At 38.0% G+C, this 15,919-nt stretch overlaps 1 protein-coding gene across 5 annotated transcripts in view; it reads right to left on the bottom strand.

The window, feature by feature from the left end:
- The window catches only part of CYP2J2 (cytochrome P450 family 2 subfamily J member 2), a 155,160-nt gene extending 146,812 nt beyond the window's left edge, over nucleotides 1–8,348 (bottom strand). For 4 of the 5 annotated variants that reach the window (XR_014252379.1, XR_014252380.1, XR_014252381.1 and 1 more), the window contains exon 1: nucleotides 8,059–8,347. Coding sequence is in view for 2 of the 5 variants with exons in the window: in XM_082419982.1 (XP_082276108.1) it covers nucleotides 8,059–8,268 (210 nt within the window). In the remaining 3 variants the exon portion in view is untranslated. Of the gene's footprint in view, nucleotides 1–8,058 lie in introns of all 5 variants that reach the window. The other variant, XM_082419983.1, reaches the window with a different exon arrangement.
- Between the last annotated feature and the right edge of the window lie 7,571 nt (nucleotides 8,349–15,919).

The raw sequence follows: 15,919 nt of genomic DNA, 5'->3' as shown, positions 1-15,919 counted from the left end.
GAAGTATATTCAATATCCTGTGATAAACCATAATGGAAAATAACATAACAAAGATTCTATATATATGTATAACTGAATCACTTTGCTGTACAGTAGAAATTAACATAGCATTGTAAATCAACTATGCTTCAATTTAAAAACAAGGTGGTTCAGGAGGCTAAAACAGGCTTAAAATCAGAAATGAAAATAGAAAAATCAAGAGAAAAGGAATAGCACAGTAGCTATAAAAGGCAAATAAAAGTAATAGGGTACAGGAAATTTCATATGAATGATAGATATTCCAAACATAAGATGAAGCACTTAAATAATAAAGTAGAGCAAAATAAATGTTTAGAATACAAAAAATTAGAAGTGGTGAGTTAGTGAGACAAGAGACTGAACCACGAGATGTAAAGTTGAGGACAATTCTACTTAATTTAAGTTCTTAAATTCAAAAGCCAACAGAACAAAGACAGGAAAAGAGAAAAAGGAAAAAAGGAAGAGTGTATCAATTCTAATTCCCACTAGCAGTAGCTGAGAGGGTCTGTTCCTCTGAGCACTCACCAGCACTGAGCTCTGTGTATGGCAGGAGTCGGGGGGTGGGGGTGTCGGGGGAGGGCGGGTTGGGCACAAGGAGGGCTAAGATTCTCTCTCACTCGCTAAACTGTATTTTAAAATGTGTCACTCAATGCATTTGCATTGCTTTTATAGTTACAAAGCGTTTCTCTCCAATAAAGCACAAAAAAGAAACCTAAGGCCATAGGGAATAAAGCTTTATAACACTTCTTACACTTTTTAAGTCGTAAAATCCTTCAAAAATCTAGTATGTCATAGATCTGGTAAAGCAAAACCCTGTACACATGAATGTATTTATGCATAAATGCAGTTCACCAGTCCCCTGGGGTCTCTGAACTCCTGCTAAGAATACTGGTCTCACTGGTAGTTCTTGGTGTTATGCTAGGTTTCTGAGAACAGCCTGTGGAAATCAAATTCAAGTTCAATCCAACAGATTTTTATAAAATGCTTTCAGAGTTGTCAGGCACCTTCTGACATTGCTATGTTATATGTGAGGGCAATACAGAGATCAATATGCTATGGTGTTTTCCTGAAGTGTCAAAGTCTCTTGGGGAAGGCTGACTACAGAAAAAAACTAATGCATAGTGGAAGATGATATATGTTATAATGCTGGAGCAAGGGGCATGAAGCTATTGAAAGAAGAGAAGAATTCCACTCCAGGTACGGGAGGAAGTTTCTAAGAGGAGCTGATACTTGGGCCAGATCGTAAATGAAGGTGTGGGTACCTGCAAAAGGATATGTGTTGTGAAGGCAAAGATTTTAGGCTGTGGGAATAGCATACACCAGTGCAAAGACAGGAAAATGTGGGCTTTCAGGAACAAGTGAGCTCTCTTTTCTGACTGCAATATAGGTTCATTAAAGAGCACTAACCCTGTGGTTGGTCAAGGCTGGGTGCTGGAGGTACAGGTCCTTAAGCTTAAGATGCCCCCAATCTAATGGAGCATACAGATAAGTAACCAGTTCTTATTATTACCATTCTGTACAGTAAATTATTAAATGGGGGAAAGCAGGAAGCACATAAGGGGACCAAAGGCTAGGATAGGTTTCTGGGAAAAAATACCTTCTCATTTGTGTACGGAGAGGGTAAACAAGCCTGGCAAGGTAATGTGAGCTAGACCAAGGATATACAAATGTCAAGTGAAATATTTTGGATCTTGTTTTGTTTGCAACTAGAAAACTGAATAGGAGAGGTAAGGGCAGTGAGTGCTTAAGAACTTGGATTTTGAAGTCATATAAATCCATTTATATCCAGCTTCTGCTTTCACTTTCTATGTGATTTTTGGTCAAGTTATTTAACTTCTCTGTGTCCAGTTTCCAAATCTATAAAATGGGGGATATTACTAATTCCCATCGTTGGGATGGTGGTGATAAGTAACCATAATACTAAAATAAATAATAAAATTATTTATTGTTATTGTTATATTTGGGAGTATATTTTAGCAAAAGGACTCTGGTTAGATCTGGACAAAGGAATGCAGGGGAAGTGTCCAGAGAGTGGATTAATGCAGCCCACGCAGCAATCAGGCCAGACAAGGTATGCAACCTCAACTGGCTTTTCCTTGAGTTTGTTACTATAAATTTTTGAAGGAGGAGGGTGGTAGATATAGAAAGAAGCATCAACTATGTGCTAGGCACCCTGGCAGTAAACTGATATTCATGAACTTGTTTGATTCTTATAATAACCCTACAATGTATTCTTTGTTTTCAGAAAAAGAAGCACAGAGATTTAGTGCCTAGCTGGTGGTCATAAATTTGGGCTCTTCCGAACTCGCTCTGTATGTCTCATCCTTAACTGAAAGCATGAAGATATTCTCTCTCTCTCCTTCTGAGTGATGAAGCTCCCTAAATATTAGCTGGCCACATGACTTCCCAATCAAAAACCACATTTCTCAGCTTCTCCAGGTGTGGCCAATGGGACGTAAGTAGTGGTGATGTGTGCATCTTCTGGGTCATGTCCTTAAAGGAAAGTTGCTTCTCACCACCTGCTCCTTTCCCCTTTCCATGGACTGGAACTCATACATGAAGATGCTGTAGGACGAGAGCAGCATGATAGAAGGAACTGGGGTTTCTGGATGACCTTGTGGTACAAAGCAGCCTTCCTAGCCTGGTCTTCCTGCCTACATCTGAACTCACCTTTGAGAGAGAAACAAATTTCACTCTTTCTTTACACCACTGTATTTTGGGGCCTTTTTATTACAAGCAGCTTAATGTATATCCTCATAATACATTTATCCACCTTATCTACCATTCTCCCACTTTAGTCCAATAAGATTTTCTCTTATTTAAATACATGCACATATAGCTGTGGTAGAGGAAGTTTAGAAAAAAAGGGGAAAAACAAGAATGGTTCATGTTTCTCATCATGCCATACAAATAGGCCAGTTTCTTCACTGTCCTCTCACTTTGTTTTAGCTCATGTCACTTCCTCCCATTTAAAAATCTCCTGTCCACTTTACTCCATATAACCACTTGCCTAACATTTCTTTCCAGTTCAGCCAAATTTATTTCAACATTCTATAGAGGTTATCCCCAGGGCTTCCCATTCACAGTGATCCCACCTCATGATATCTCATTTGGTTACCAAAAGTTTATAACACACATTTCATCATACACTGTCTTGTACTGTGCCTGTCATATAATAAGCACTTCATAAATGTCTGTTGGATAAATGAACCCCTGAATAAGTCAATTATCCTCTAACTACATCGTGAAAAGTCAGGTAGCATAAGTCAGAGAATAGGTAAATGAGTCAAATAGTCCTGTGTCCAAGTCCTTGTTTGGCCATTGTCTATGTTGAATAACTTGGGGAAATCGCTTTACCATTTTCAGCCTATCTGCTCAGTGGTAAAATGGAAACAACATCAGAAGATTCCTAACTTGTGTGTCTTTTGTGAAGATCAAATGAAAATGAATATACATCCACATACAAGACCTAGCAGATAGTTAATGTTATAGTTGATAGGTAATGATAGATAGGTAAGTAAAGATAGATAGATAGGTAATGATAGGTAGTTAATGATAGGTACTTAATGTTTCCAAATTGCTGGAATGTAAATTTAATTACAACTAAATCACACCATTTAACTCCATTTTTTTTACAGCCAAAAATATTTCATTGCAAACTTATATAAAATAAAATTTAACACTTCTGATGAAAAATCTTTGGGCCAGAGATAAGACCCTAGCCTCAGTTTCATCCCTGGCCAGTTTTATGACATGAGGCAAATCATTTAACCTCTTTAGTCATATCTATCTTAATGGTAAAACAAGGGCACAGACCAAGTTTCTGATTTCAGACAAGAGTGAGTAAAAGCATCCCATTTTACTCCTCCTCCTCATCATGATACTGACACACACAAAAAGTAACACCAATAAAACCGTTCTCTGTAGTCAAAGGACCAGATAAAGGGTGGTCCACCAGGACAGAACATTTCAATCTTTGTACCTTCCTTTTCTGGAGACAAATACCATAAGAGATGTGGCCCTCCCACATCCTAATGAGGGGTTACAGCTGTGGAGAAGATGCACGGAAACTTGCCTTCATCCTACCTTTGCAATAAGGCGGTGCCCCTCCCCTGCTGACTCTATGAGCTGAATTGTGACTGTCACCCCTGAACTGCAGTAAAGAGACTCCTTGAAGTAGTCAGTGGGCAAAATTCTGATTTCTACCACTCTACAGAAATAAGGAGGCACCTGTATCCCATGGAGATGATATGGTTAGATTACTGACTTCCCCCGACCCCCTGCAGTAAGGAAGAGGCTACCCTACTCAGAGGGGCCCCAATCTTTTGTCCCCATCCTCATTCTCTCCAGCCTGCACTGATGAGAATGTGGGTTGGAGTCCTATGGGGGTGGACAACACCTAAGTGGGGTAGACCAGTATAGCATTGCAAAGACTTTATAACCTAAATTGACATTTGAACCACAATCCACAAAAGTGAACATTCTGAACATAAACAGATTGACTATCTGCCAAAATAAAAGATTTACATAGAGTCCAGAGTCACATAACAAAATAAATCAAATGTCCAGAATATAGTCCAAAATTACTCATGTTACCAAGAACCAGAGAAATCTCAAATTGAATGAGTTGAAACCAATACTGAGATGATAAAGATGTTGGAATTATAGGATAAAGATTTTAAACCAGCTATTGAAAATATGTTTCGATAAACAATTATACTCTCAAAAAATTTTTTAAATAGAAAATCTTAACAAAGAACTAGAAAATATACATAAGAACCAAAGAGAAATGTTAGAACTGAAAAATACAATAATGTAAACAAAAAACTCAAGAGAGCAACTCAGTGGCAGAGTGGTAATGACAGGATAATCAGTGAAATTGAAGACATCAATAGAAAGTGTCCAATCTGAACAACACAGAGAAAACAGATTGAGAAAAGATAAAACAACTGAGCTTCAGGGACTGATATTAGAATAACAAAAGATCTGTCAGTTGTGCAATCAGGGCCAAAGAGTACCAGAAGGAAAGGAAAAAAACATGGACTTGAAAAAATATATGAAGAAATAATGGCTGAAAAATTCTCAAATTTGGTACTAGAAAAACCTACAGATCCAAGAAGTTGTGAGTGAACCCAATAAATCCAAAGAATTCAACACCAAGACATATAATCAAATCTCTGAAACCAATAAAAACAAAGAAAACTTCTTGAAAGCACGCAGAGGAAAACAACTCATTACTCATGGGGAACAACAATTCAAATTACAGCAGATTTCTCATCAGGAACTAGAGAGGCCAGAAAGAAGTAGCACAACATTTTCAAGGGTTTAATAAAAGAAACTGTCAACCTAGAATTCTATATCCAATGATAATATACTTCAGAAAAGAAGGTGAAATAAAACATTCTTAGATGAAGGAAAGCTAAGAGAATTTTTTTGCCAGCAGACCAGTTCTAAAAGAATAGCTAAAGAAAGTTCTTCAGTTAGGAAAGAAAGAGCAACAGAAAGGGTAAATAAATGGGTAAATACTGTAGACTAATCTTCTCTTCTGGAATTTAACGAATCATGTTTGACAGTTAAAAGAAAAATTATAATACTGTCTGAGGTGGTTCTCAATGTCTGTAGAAGTAATATTTAAGACAATTTATATATTATAAAGTGGGGGAAGATAAAAGGACCTAAAGAGTTTTAAGGTGTCTGTATTCCACCTGAAGTGGTAAACTGTTGATACTTACTGCAATAAGTTATGTACACATAGCATGTAATCTTTACAGCAAGCACTTAAAAACAATACAAAGAGATATACTCTAAAACACTATAGATAAATTAAAATGTAATTCTCAAAAAATGTTCAAGTGACCCACAGGAAGACAGGAAAGGAGAAACAGAGGAGTAAAAAACAAAGTGAAAAATAGAAAACAAATAATAAATTGGCAGACTTATGTTTTAACAAATCAATAATTACATTAGATATAAATGATCTAAATTCACGAATCAACTGTCTGATATTGGCAGAATGAAAAAAAATTACCCACCTATATGTTATCTACAAGAAACTCATTTCAAATAAAATGGTATAAGTAGATTAAAAGTAAAAGAATGGAGAAGCATATATTATGCAAATACGAATCAGAAGAGAACTGGTGTGGCTATATTATATCAGATAAAGTAAAATTCAGGCAAAGAAAATTACCAGAGATAAAGAGGGACATTACATAATAAAGAGCCAATTCACCAAGATGACATAACAATTTTAATGTGTATACACCATCTAAAAGAGCTGCCAAATACATAAATGAAAACTACCAGAACTGACTAGAGACATAGAAAAACAAGTAATTATAGTTGAAGACTTCAACAACCCTCTCCTAGTAACTGATAGAATCAGTAGACAAGAAGTCAACAAGGGTTCAGAAGAACTAAAGAACACAGTCATTTAATTATATCTAATTGACATACAATATAGAACACTCCACCCAACAACAGCAGAATTCACATTTTTTTTCAAGTATGCATGGTGCTGTATCTTGGGTCATAAAACCAACCTTAACATATTTTTAAAAAATTGAAATTATGCAAAATATGTCCTCTGACCATAATGGACTCCAACTGGAAATCACTAACAGAAAGAAAACAGGAAAATCTCCCAATATTGGAAATTAAACAACACATTTATTAAACAAAGGTACAGGTTTAGGAGCCTAGCTTTAAAATTGTGTAGACTAATCCTGTACCAAATGTGTGTTTCTCCCAGAAAGTGATAAAAACCTTCTCCATCTGAATTTGAGTTTATATTATAGGCTTGTGTTTTAAGTGCTCCAGGTATTTCTAGGGAAAGGGGAACTATTATTCGTTGGGCACCTACAATAAGCTGTATTAATATTGACCATTCACTGTTTTATTTAATGTTCACACCCACCTATCACAGTGTTGTCTGTCAGCAAGGTACCTGTGCTGAGAGGCAGGGAAGCAGCTGAAAATGCTTGAGAAAGTGCTGGATGTTGGAGGGAATTCTAAGGAATTCAGAGTGACCACAGTTAGGGAGCCCTGATGGGAGATGATTAGAAAGAAGTGGAAAGAGGCTACAGCAAGATTTCCAAGTGGCTCCCTAAGGAGTCTGAAAGCTGGGAAGCAGCAAGAAGCCCTGAGAAAGCCTAAGCAGAGGAGTGACATTTTAAAATGATTACTTTAGTGAGAGTGGATTGCAGGGCGAGGAGGCTGAATGTGAGGGTCTCAGTCCTTGTGGGGATGGGAGCAATTCAGTTGAAAGGCGGTGAGGATTTAGGTAGCAATATCACCATTTTCCACATGGGAAACGGAGCCTCCGAGAAGGAAAGTATCGGATTTCCCCCCCCCAAGGATAATAATATTAAAAAGACAAAGTGATTATAAATATAATGTCCCCGGCTTCCCAGGTGGCGCAGTGGTTGAGAATCTGCCTGCTAATGCAGGGGACACGGGTTCGAGCCCTGGTCTGGGAAGATCCCACATGCCACGGAGCAACTGCGCCCGTGAGCCACAACTACTGAGCCTGCGCGTCTGGAGCCTGTGCTCCGCAACAAGAGAGGCCACGGTAGTGAGAGGCCCGCGCACCGCGATGAAGAGTGGACCCCGCTTGCCACAACTAGAGAAAGCCCTCGCACAGAAACGAAGACCCAACACAGCCAAAAATAAATAAATAAATTAATTAATTAATTAAAAAAAATGTAGTGTGTTCCAATAATGGCTAAGAAGCAGAAAAATGTTTTTTAAAAAAATCACTGATTTAAAAAAAAAAGTCCCAATAATATGTAACAAGACACACAATTAAATGACTTAAAGAACACATCGTGTCTGGCACACTTAAATAGTAAACAGTTAACAAAATTTCATCCCTAGTAGTGGAATCATGCCGGTTGCTGGTGAGGAGAGCGAGCCTCAAAGCTCCCCGGGGGCCCGCTTTAGCCTCAGAGCCCCCCAGCCTCCCGCCCTCGGTACCCGGAATGGCCCTTGTCCTGCAGATCAGGGTCAGGACGCGGCCCTGGCACCTTCGCCCACTCCTACCCTCTGAAGCGACAGGTGCCCCTTCTCAAAGTCCAGATGGAAGAAGTTGCCTACGAAGGGCAGGCGCGGGGGCCCGGGCGGGTAGTTCTTCGGGCGCCGCCTTTTGAGGAAATCAGCAAAGAAGAGAAAGGCGACGGCCCCCAGCAGGACAGTGCGGGGACGGAGAACGGTCCAGAAGGCAGCCGCCAGGGAGCCCACCGCCGCGAGCATGGCGGCAACCTCGGCTCGCTCTTCCGCGGTCTGAACCAGCGAAGGTCCCGGCGGCTCTCAGCCTCTAAGCTGCCAGCACTGCCCTCCTTCCCCGCCTGCCCCCGGCCCCGCCCCGCCCCCCCCTTCCCTCTCCAACCCTCACTCCGCCGCGCCCCTACCCTGGCCCGCTAGGCTTCCGCGGAGCCTGGTCTGCAGGACCCGTCTGGGCTCTTCCTCAGGCCCCGCCTCCTGCCGCGCCCCTAACCCGCCTCCACCCGGTCCTCTACTCCCCTCTGCCTTCTCCCAGCCCGCCTGCCGCCCACCAGACGCCTGTGGCCGGATACCTGGGAGAACAGCAAGGGTCTCGGAAAAGGCCTGGCTACAAGCGTTTTTATTATCTAGTTAGAGAGCCTGTCTCTCTGTGAGACCATCGGGGCTCTTGGGTTTATGATGTCATCGCATCTCAGAGAGGGCCGCGGACACTTGAGCTCTGTGTTTTTCTATCACCGTCTCACCAAAGGACTGGAACCGCGCCTGGTAATAAAACAGGAAAACAGCAGCACCTGATATTTCCTGGGCGCTTACTATATGCCAGACTTCTTTAGATGAATTGCTTAATTCTGACAAATTTATGCAGATACCCTTCGTTCCATCTTGCAGTTGCAGAAACTGAGACAGAGGTTAATATCAGATACGTGGTAAATAAATGAATCCACCGGTCTGCAGCACATTTAAAGGAGGCCCTGTATTTGTAACTGTTTCGAAGTTTAAGAAGCATTACATCAAAGCTCTAGCACTTAGGCTAGTCTTTAATAGGTGCTTAATGAACATTGAAGGTAGGTGTCTTAGTCCTTGTCCTTTTTGGTTTGCTTAGTGAGATTCTTCCTCTGAAGCCTCAAGATGGTGTAGGACCCCAGGTTCCAACCTTCTATGCTATCCTGTGTGCCCACCTGTGTCTCACCATTTGTGAGATGCTCAAAACGTGAAGCATAGTACTGGAATAGTATAGCACACACTCAGGTTCTCAACATATATATAGGCAACCTGCTTAAAATCTTTCTTTAAAAAGAAAAGAGCATTCAAGTCTCTTTTCTATCTTCCAAAGTCTATAGGGAGATACTAGTCAGAGTTTAGTTTTTATCCTTTCAGTCCACATCTTCCTGTTTCACTCTAGTTGTTATGCATCCATGCAGTGTTTCTAATATTTATATAAATGCTGTTTTTAAAAGAATTCTACAATCAATTTTTTTTCTCAGTATTTTGTGTTTGAGATCTATCTGGGTTGATACACGTGGCTTTAGTTTATTCACTTTAACAGCTATGTAGTTCTCTCACTACCCCACAATTTTTTTGGGGGGGTATAATTTGACATATAACATTGTATTCGTTTTGGGTGTACAGCACAATGATTCATCTGAGCAAAATGATCACCGAAAAGGTCTCGCTAACAACCAATACTATACACAATTACAAATTTTTTTTCTTGTGATGAGCGCTTTTGAGATACACTCTCTTAGCGACTTTCAAATTCGCAATACGGTATTAACTACAGTCACCGTGCGGTACTTTACATACAGATGATTATTTTATTACTGGAAGTTTGTACCTTTTGACCCCCTTCATCCATTTCGCCCATCCCCTTCTCCTGGCCTTTGGAAACCACCAGTCTGTATCTATGAGCTCTGTTTTTGTTTTTGTCTCTGTTTTCAGAATCTACATATAAGTGAGATCATATAATATTTGTCTTTCTCTGTCTGACTTATTTCACATAGCATAATACCCTTGAGGTCCAACCACATTGTTGCAAATGGTAAGATTTCCTTTAAAATATATATAGATCTCACATTTTTCTTATTCATTCATCCATTCATGAGCGTTAGATTGTTTCCATATTTCGGATATTGTAAATAATGCTGCAAGCAATATGGGGATGCTATCATCTTCTGTGTTTTCATTTTATTCAGATAAATACCCAGAAGTGGAATTCCTGGATCACATGCTAGTTCTATTTTTACACCACAATTTATTTACCCATTTCCATATCAATGAACATTTAGGTTTGTTATCTCCCTCCTTCCCTTTTTTGTTTGTTTGTTTTTGTCTTTTGTGGGTTTTTTTTGGGGGGGGGTTGTTTGTCTTGTTTTGTTTTGTTTGCATTTAAACAATGCTGCAAGTGAGAGATTGTGCCATGAGCTGGAATGGATGATGTAACATTTAAGATTAGATGATCTCTATTGACTTCTTTTCATGGACTTTGTATAAATCAAGTGCTGGACTTTACCTAAAAAGGTAATGGTTTCGATGTATTTATAATAAACTGATTTAAACTTCTTCTACAAGAAGAAAAATTAAGAGCACTTCTTTGAAAACAAAGATGAAGCTTCACCTAATTTGCTTTCTTCTTGGTTCCTTCTGAAGTAAGGTCTCAAAGCTGTGATTAATATTTTTTTCATATAATGAATACTCTCAGGACATTGTATAGCCTGTGTTAAGTACAAAGGGAAAAAAAGACATTTTCCACCTTAAGAGCTTTTACCATGATCAGTATGACCTTCCCTGGTTGAATATTGTTCTCTTCTTGTTCCATTAAGTTAAAATACAAGTCAGCACAGGTATTTGGTTCCTAATATTTTAAAATGTAGTATGACTTTAAAAAGTATTTTGTATAAAGTTGTGTGTGTACTGTGTCTATACCTCAGGTTCAAGTTACTGACTTTATGTTCTAAAGAAAAGTGAATAACACAAAATTAATAATATCCTTAGTTATAACAATAATGAGGTGATTACTGGTATTGGTGTTCAGTGTTATTTTGTACTTTATACTTTTCCCTTTATGTTCTCTGTCTTGTACCAACTAATCCCCCAAATCACTGAGTTGCTCTTAAAAAAAAAAAACAAAGAAGAAAGAAAGAAAAGGAAGAAAGAGAAAGAAAAATGTTGATATTGTGTACATATTTTTTGTCGATCAAGTCACACACATGAAAGCATGTAAAGCAACTAAGTGGAATATTAATTGCTTGCTGGGAAATTATCAGATTAGTCCCTTGGTTCTTATGCCACATGAATTCCTAGATAAATTGGTAATTCATTAATGAGTTAATTGTGATTACTACTATAAAGTGATTTTTTTCAGCATTAATTGAAAACTGTTATGTGAAACCTGTCTATCCAGAGAAGTTACACTGTATAAATATTAAGAAGTACTTTAGCTAGATTATTTTTGGTATTAAATTATATGTCAAGTACTTGAAGTGAATTTGAGTTTAAAAGTAAGGCATATTTCCTAAATGACAGTAATAAATTCTTAATTTGAAAATTTCTTATTTTGAAATTTTAAAATTCTATTAGGTGTCTTTTATATCTTCTTCCAGCACATAAATACATTGTTTGACAATTAAAAGACAAATGTTTTCTGAATGCTTTTAAGTATTTATTTTATTTCATTTATTTATTTAAATTTATTTATTTTTGGGTGTGCTGGGTCTTCGTTGCTGTGCGTGGGCTTTTTCTCTAGTTGTTGCAAGCGGGAGCTACTCTTCTTCGTGGCGCATGGACTTCAGTAGTTGTGGCACACGGGCTCAGTAGTTGTGGTACACGGGCTTAGTTGCTCTGCAGCATGTGGGATCTTCCCAGAACAGGGATTGAACCCATGTCCCCTGCATTGGCAGGCGGATTCTTAACCACTGTGCCACCAGGGAAGTCCAAGGATTTATTTTAAAAATTGATGTGGTATATTATTTTTAGAAAGGAATAACTTGGCCCATCAGGATTTTTTTTCCCCTCATTATCTGAGAGTTGAAGGGCTTCCTGTAATAATTGTGAACAAACTTAATCTAAATGTGTTAACAAATATTCTTCTGTACTTTATTTGTATATCTTTAATGCCCTGAAAATCTAAAGGGTAATATAAGCTAACATGTTTTAGAATATCCAAGAAGAAAAAAAAAAAACCCTGCTTTTTATATCAGCCTTTTAGATTTCTTGAAGATTTTGGTGAAGAATAAGAGTACATACTACAAGTATTGACAAAAATCTGAAAAACCTTTTCTATAAAACACACAATATTTAAATAGAGTTAGTCATGGAGGATCAGTGTTCAACAGTGGATATTTTGTCTTTTGTGTTTATATTATTATATTCAAATTGCAAGTACAGCTGACCCTTGAACAACAACATGGGTTTGAACTGTAAGGGTCCGCTTATACACAGATTTTTTTCAATAGTAAATACTACAGCACCACACAATCCTTGGTTGGTTGAATCCATGGATGGTTGAATCCACGGATGGTTGAATCCACAGATGCAGAACTGTATAACATTTTAATATTTGCCAAAATGGTATTGTAAAAGAAATCCTAAATATCTAATATTTTTTTTTAAGTTAAGGAGAAATAAAGATTTTCTAAAACAAACATTGAGGGAATCTGTTGCTAGTAGATCTGCCTTACAAGAAAGGTAAAAAGTAGTTCTTCAGAAAGAAGGAAAAAGATACAGGTCAGAAAATCAGACTGTATAAAGAAAACGAAAAGCATTAGAAAAAAATAAAGTAAAATAAATATTTTGTTTTCTTTTTCTTAATTGATCTGATAAATAAGTTTGTTCAAAATAAAAATATTAACCATGTATTCAGTGATTATAGCTTATAAATAAGTGATATGAATGTTGTAAGGGACAGAAGGAAGGAATTAGGAATACTCTGTTATAAAGTATACTTTCACTACTGATGAGGCAGTTTGGTATTACCTGAAAGTGGATTTGGGTCACTAGGAAATGTGTATTATGAACTCTAGGGCAACTGCTGGACAAATTTAGAAAAAGAAATTTAATCAATATGCTAAGACTGAAGACAAAATGGAATTATATAAAAGACTCAGTTAAAACCAGAGAAGACAGTTAGGTTGCTTCCATGTCCTGGCTATTGTAAATTGTGCTGCAGTGAACATTGGGGTGAATGTATCTTTTTGAATTATGGTTTTCTCCGAATATATGCCAAGGAATAGGATTGCTGGATCACATGGTAGGTCTATTTTTAGTTTTTAAGGAACCTCTATACTGTTCTCCATAGTGGCTATACCAATTAACATCCCACCAACATTGTAAGAGGGTTGCCTTTTCTCCACACCCTCTCCAGCGTTTATTTTTTGTAGATATTTTTGATGATGACTATTCTGACCAGTGTGAGGTGATACCTCATTGTAGTTTTGATTGCATTTCTCTAACAATTAGTGATGTTGAGCATCTTTTCATGTGCTTCTTGGCCATCTGTATGTCTCCTGTGAAGAAATGTCTGAATGTCTATTTAGATCTTCCACCTATTTTTTGATTGGGTTGTTTGTCTTTTTCATATTGAGCTGCATGAGCTGTTTGTATATTTTGGAGATTAATCGCTAGTCGATTGCTTAGTTTGCAAATATTTTTTTTCTCATTCTATGGGCTGTCTTTTCATTTTTGTATGGTTTCCTTTGCTGTGCAAAAGCTTTTAAGTTTAATTAGATCTCATTTGTTTATTTTTGGTTTTATTTTCATCACTCCCTAGGTGGTGGATCCAAAAAGATCTTGCTGTGATTTATTTCAGAGAGTATTCTGCCTATGTTTTCCTCTAAGAGTTTTATAGTATCCGGCCTTACATTTAGGTCTTTAGTCCATTTTGAGTTTATTTTTGTTTATGGTATTAAAGAATGTTCTAATTTCATTCTTTTATTTGTAGATGTCCAGTTTTCTCAACACCACTTATTGAAGAGACTGTCTTTTCTCCATTGTATATTCTTGTCTCCTTTGTCATAGATTAGGTGACCATAGGTGCATGGGTTTATCTCTGGACCTTCTATCCTGTTCCATTGATCAATATTTCTGTTTTTGTGCCAATACCATACTGTTTTGTTTACTGTAGCTTTGTAGTATAGTTTGAAGTCAGGGAGCCTGATTCTTCCAGCTCCATTTTTCTTTCTCAAGATTGCTTTGGCTATTCAGGGTCTTTTGCATTTCCATACAAATTTAAAATTTTTATTCTAATTCTGTGAAAAATGCCACTGCTAATTTGATAGGGATTGCATTGAAACTGCAGACTGCTTTGGGTAGTATAGTCATTCTGACAATATTGATTCTTTCAATCCAAGAACATGGTATATCTCTCCATCAGTTTGTGTCATCTTTGATTTCTTTCATCAGTGTCTTATAGTTTTCTGAATACAGGTCTTTTGCCTCCTTAAGTAGGTTTATTCCTAGATATTTTATGATTTTTGATGCTATGGTAAATGAGATTGTTTCCTTATTTACTCTTTCTGATCTTTCATTGTTCCTGTATAAGAATACACAAGATTTCTCTGTATTAATTTTGTATCCTGCAACTTTACCAAATTCATTGATGAGCTCTAGTTAGTTTTCTGGAAGCATCTTTAGGATTTTCTATGTATAGTATCATGTCATCTGCAAACAGTGACATTTTAATTTCTTCTTTCCAATTTGGATTTCTTTTATTTCTCTGATTGCCATGGCTAGGACTTCTAAAAACTATATTGAATAAAAGTGGAGAGAGTGGACATCCTTGTTCCTGATCTTAGAGGAAACGCTTTCAGTTTTTCACTGTTGAGAATGTTTGCTGTGGGTTTGTCATACATGAGCTTTATTATGTTGAGGTAGGTTACCACTATGCCCACTTTCTGGAGAGTTTTTATCATAAATGGGTGTTGAATTTTGTCAAAAGCTTTTTCTGCATCTATTGAGATGATCATATGGTTTTTCTCCTTCAATTTGTTAATATGGTGTATCACATTGATTGATTTGCGTATATTGAAGAATCCTTGCATCCCTGGGATAAATCCCACTTGATCATGGTGTATGATCCTGTTAATGTGTTGCTGGATTCGGTTTGCTAGTATTTTGTTGAAGATTTTTGTGTCTGTGTTCATCAGTGATATTGGCCTGAAATTTTCTTTTTTTGTGGTATATTTGTCTGGTTTTGGTATCAGGGTGATGGTGGCCTCATAGAATGAGCTTGGGAATGTTCCTTCCTCTGCAGTTTTTTGTAATAGTTTGAGAAGGATTGGTGTTAACTCTTCTCTAAATGTTTGATAGAATTCTCCTGTGAAGCCATCTGGTCCTGGGCTTTTGTTTGTTGGAAGTTTTTTAATCATAGTTTCAATTTCAGTACTTGCTAAAATGTGCACCGCTGGGAGCGCTACTCCAATCAATATTCCTTGGGGCTTCTGCTGCCAATGTCCTTGCCCCCACAATGAGCTATAGTTGACCTTTGGCTTCCCAGGAGACCCTCTAAGACCCCTAGTTAGGTCTAGCCCAGGTTCCTATGGAGTCACTGCTTTGCCCTGGGTCCCAGTGCATATGAGACCTTGTGTGTGCCCTCCAAGAGTAGAGTCTTTGTTTCCCCCAGCCCTGTTGAGCTCCTGCACTCAAGCTCTGCTGGCCTTCAAGGCTAAATGTTCTGGAGGTTCTTCCTCCCAATGCCAGACCCTCAGACTGTTTTGGAGGGCTATTTTTATGTGGGAATATCCCTGTGTAACCTGCGTGGGTTTAATATTTTTTGGTTTGAGGGCTGTTTTTAGTATAGATGTCTGCAACCTCTTTCCTCAGTGCATGCTGGCCATCATCCCCTTGATAGGAGGTGTGACTGATGTTGTGGTGGCCAGAACCTGCACTGAATATTGACCAGGGGCTC

Source organism: Balaenoptera physalus (assembly GCF_965194825.1).
Source record: "Balaenoptera physalus genome assembly, chromosome: 1".
Classification (NCBI taxonomy): Eukaryota; Metazoa; Chordata; class Mammalia; order Artiodactyla; family Balaenopteridae; genus Balaenoptera; species Balaenoptera physalus.
This window is presented reverse-complemented; position numbering and strand designations above follow the sequence as displayed.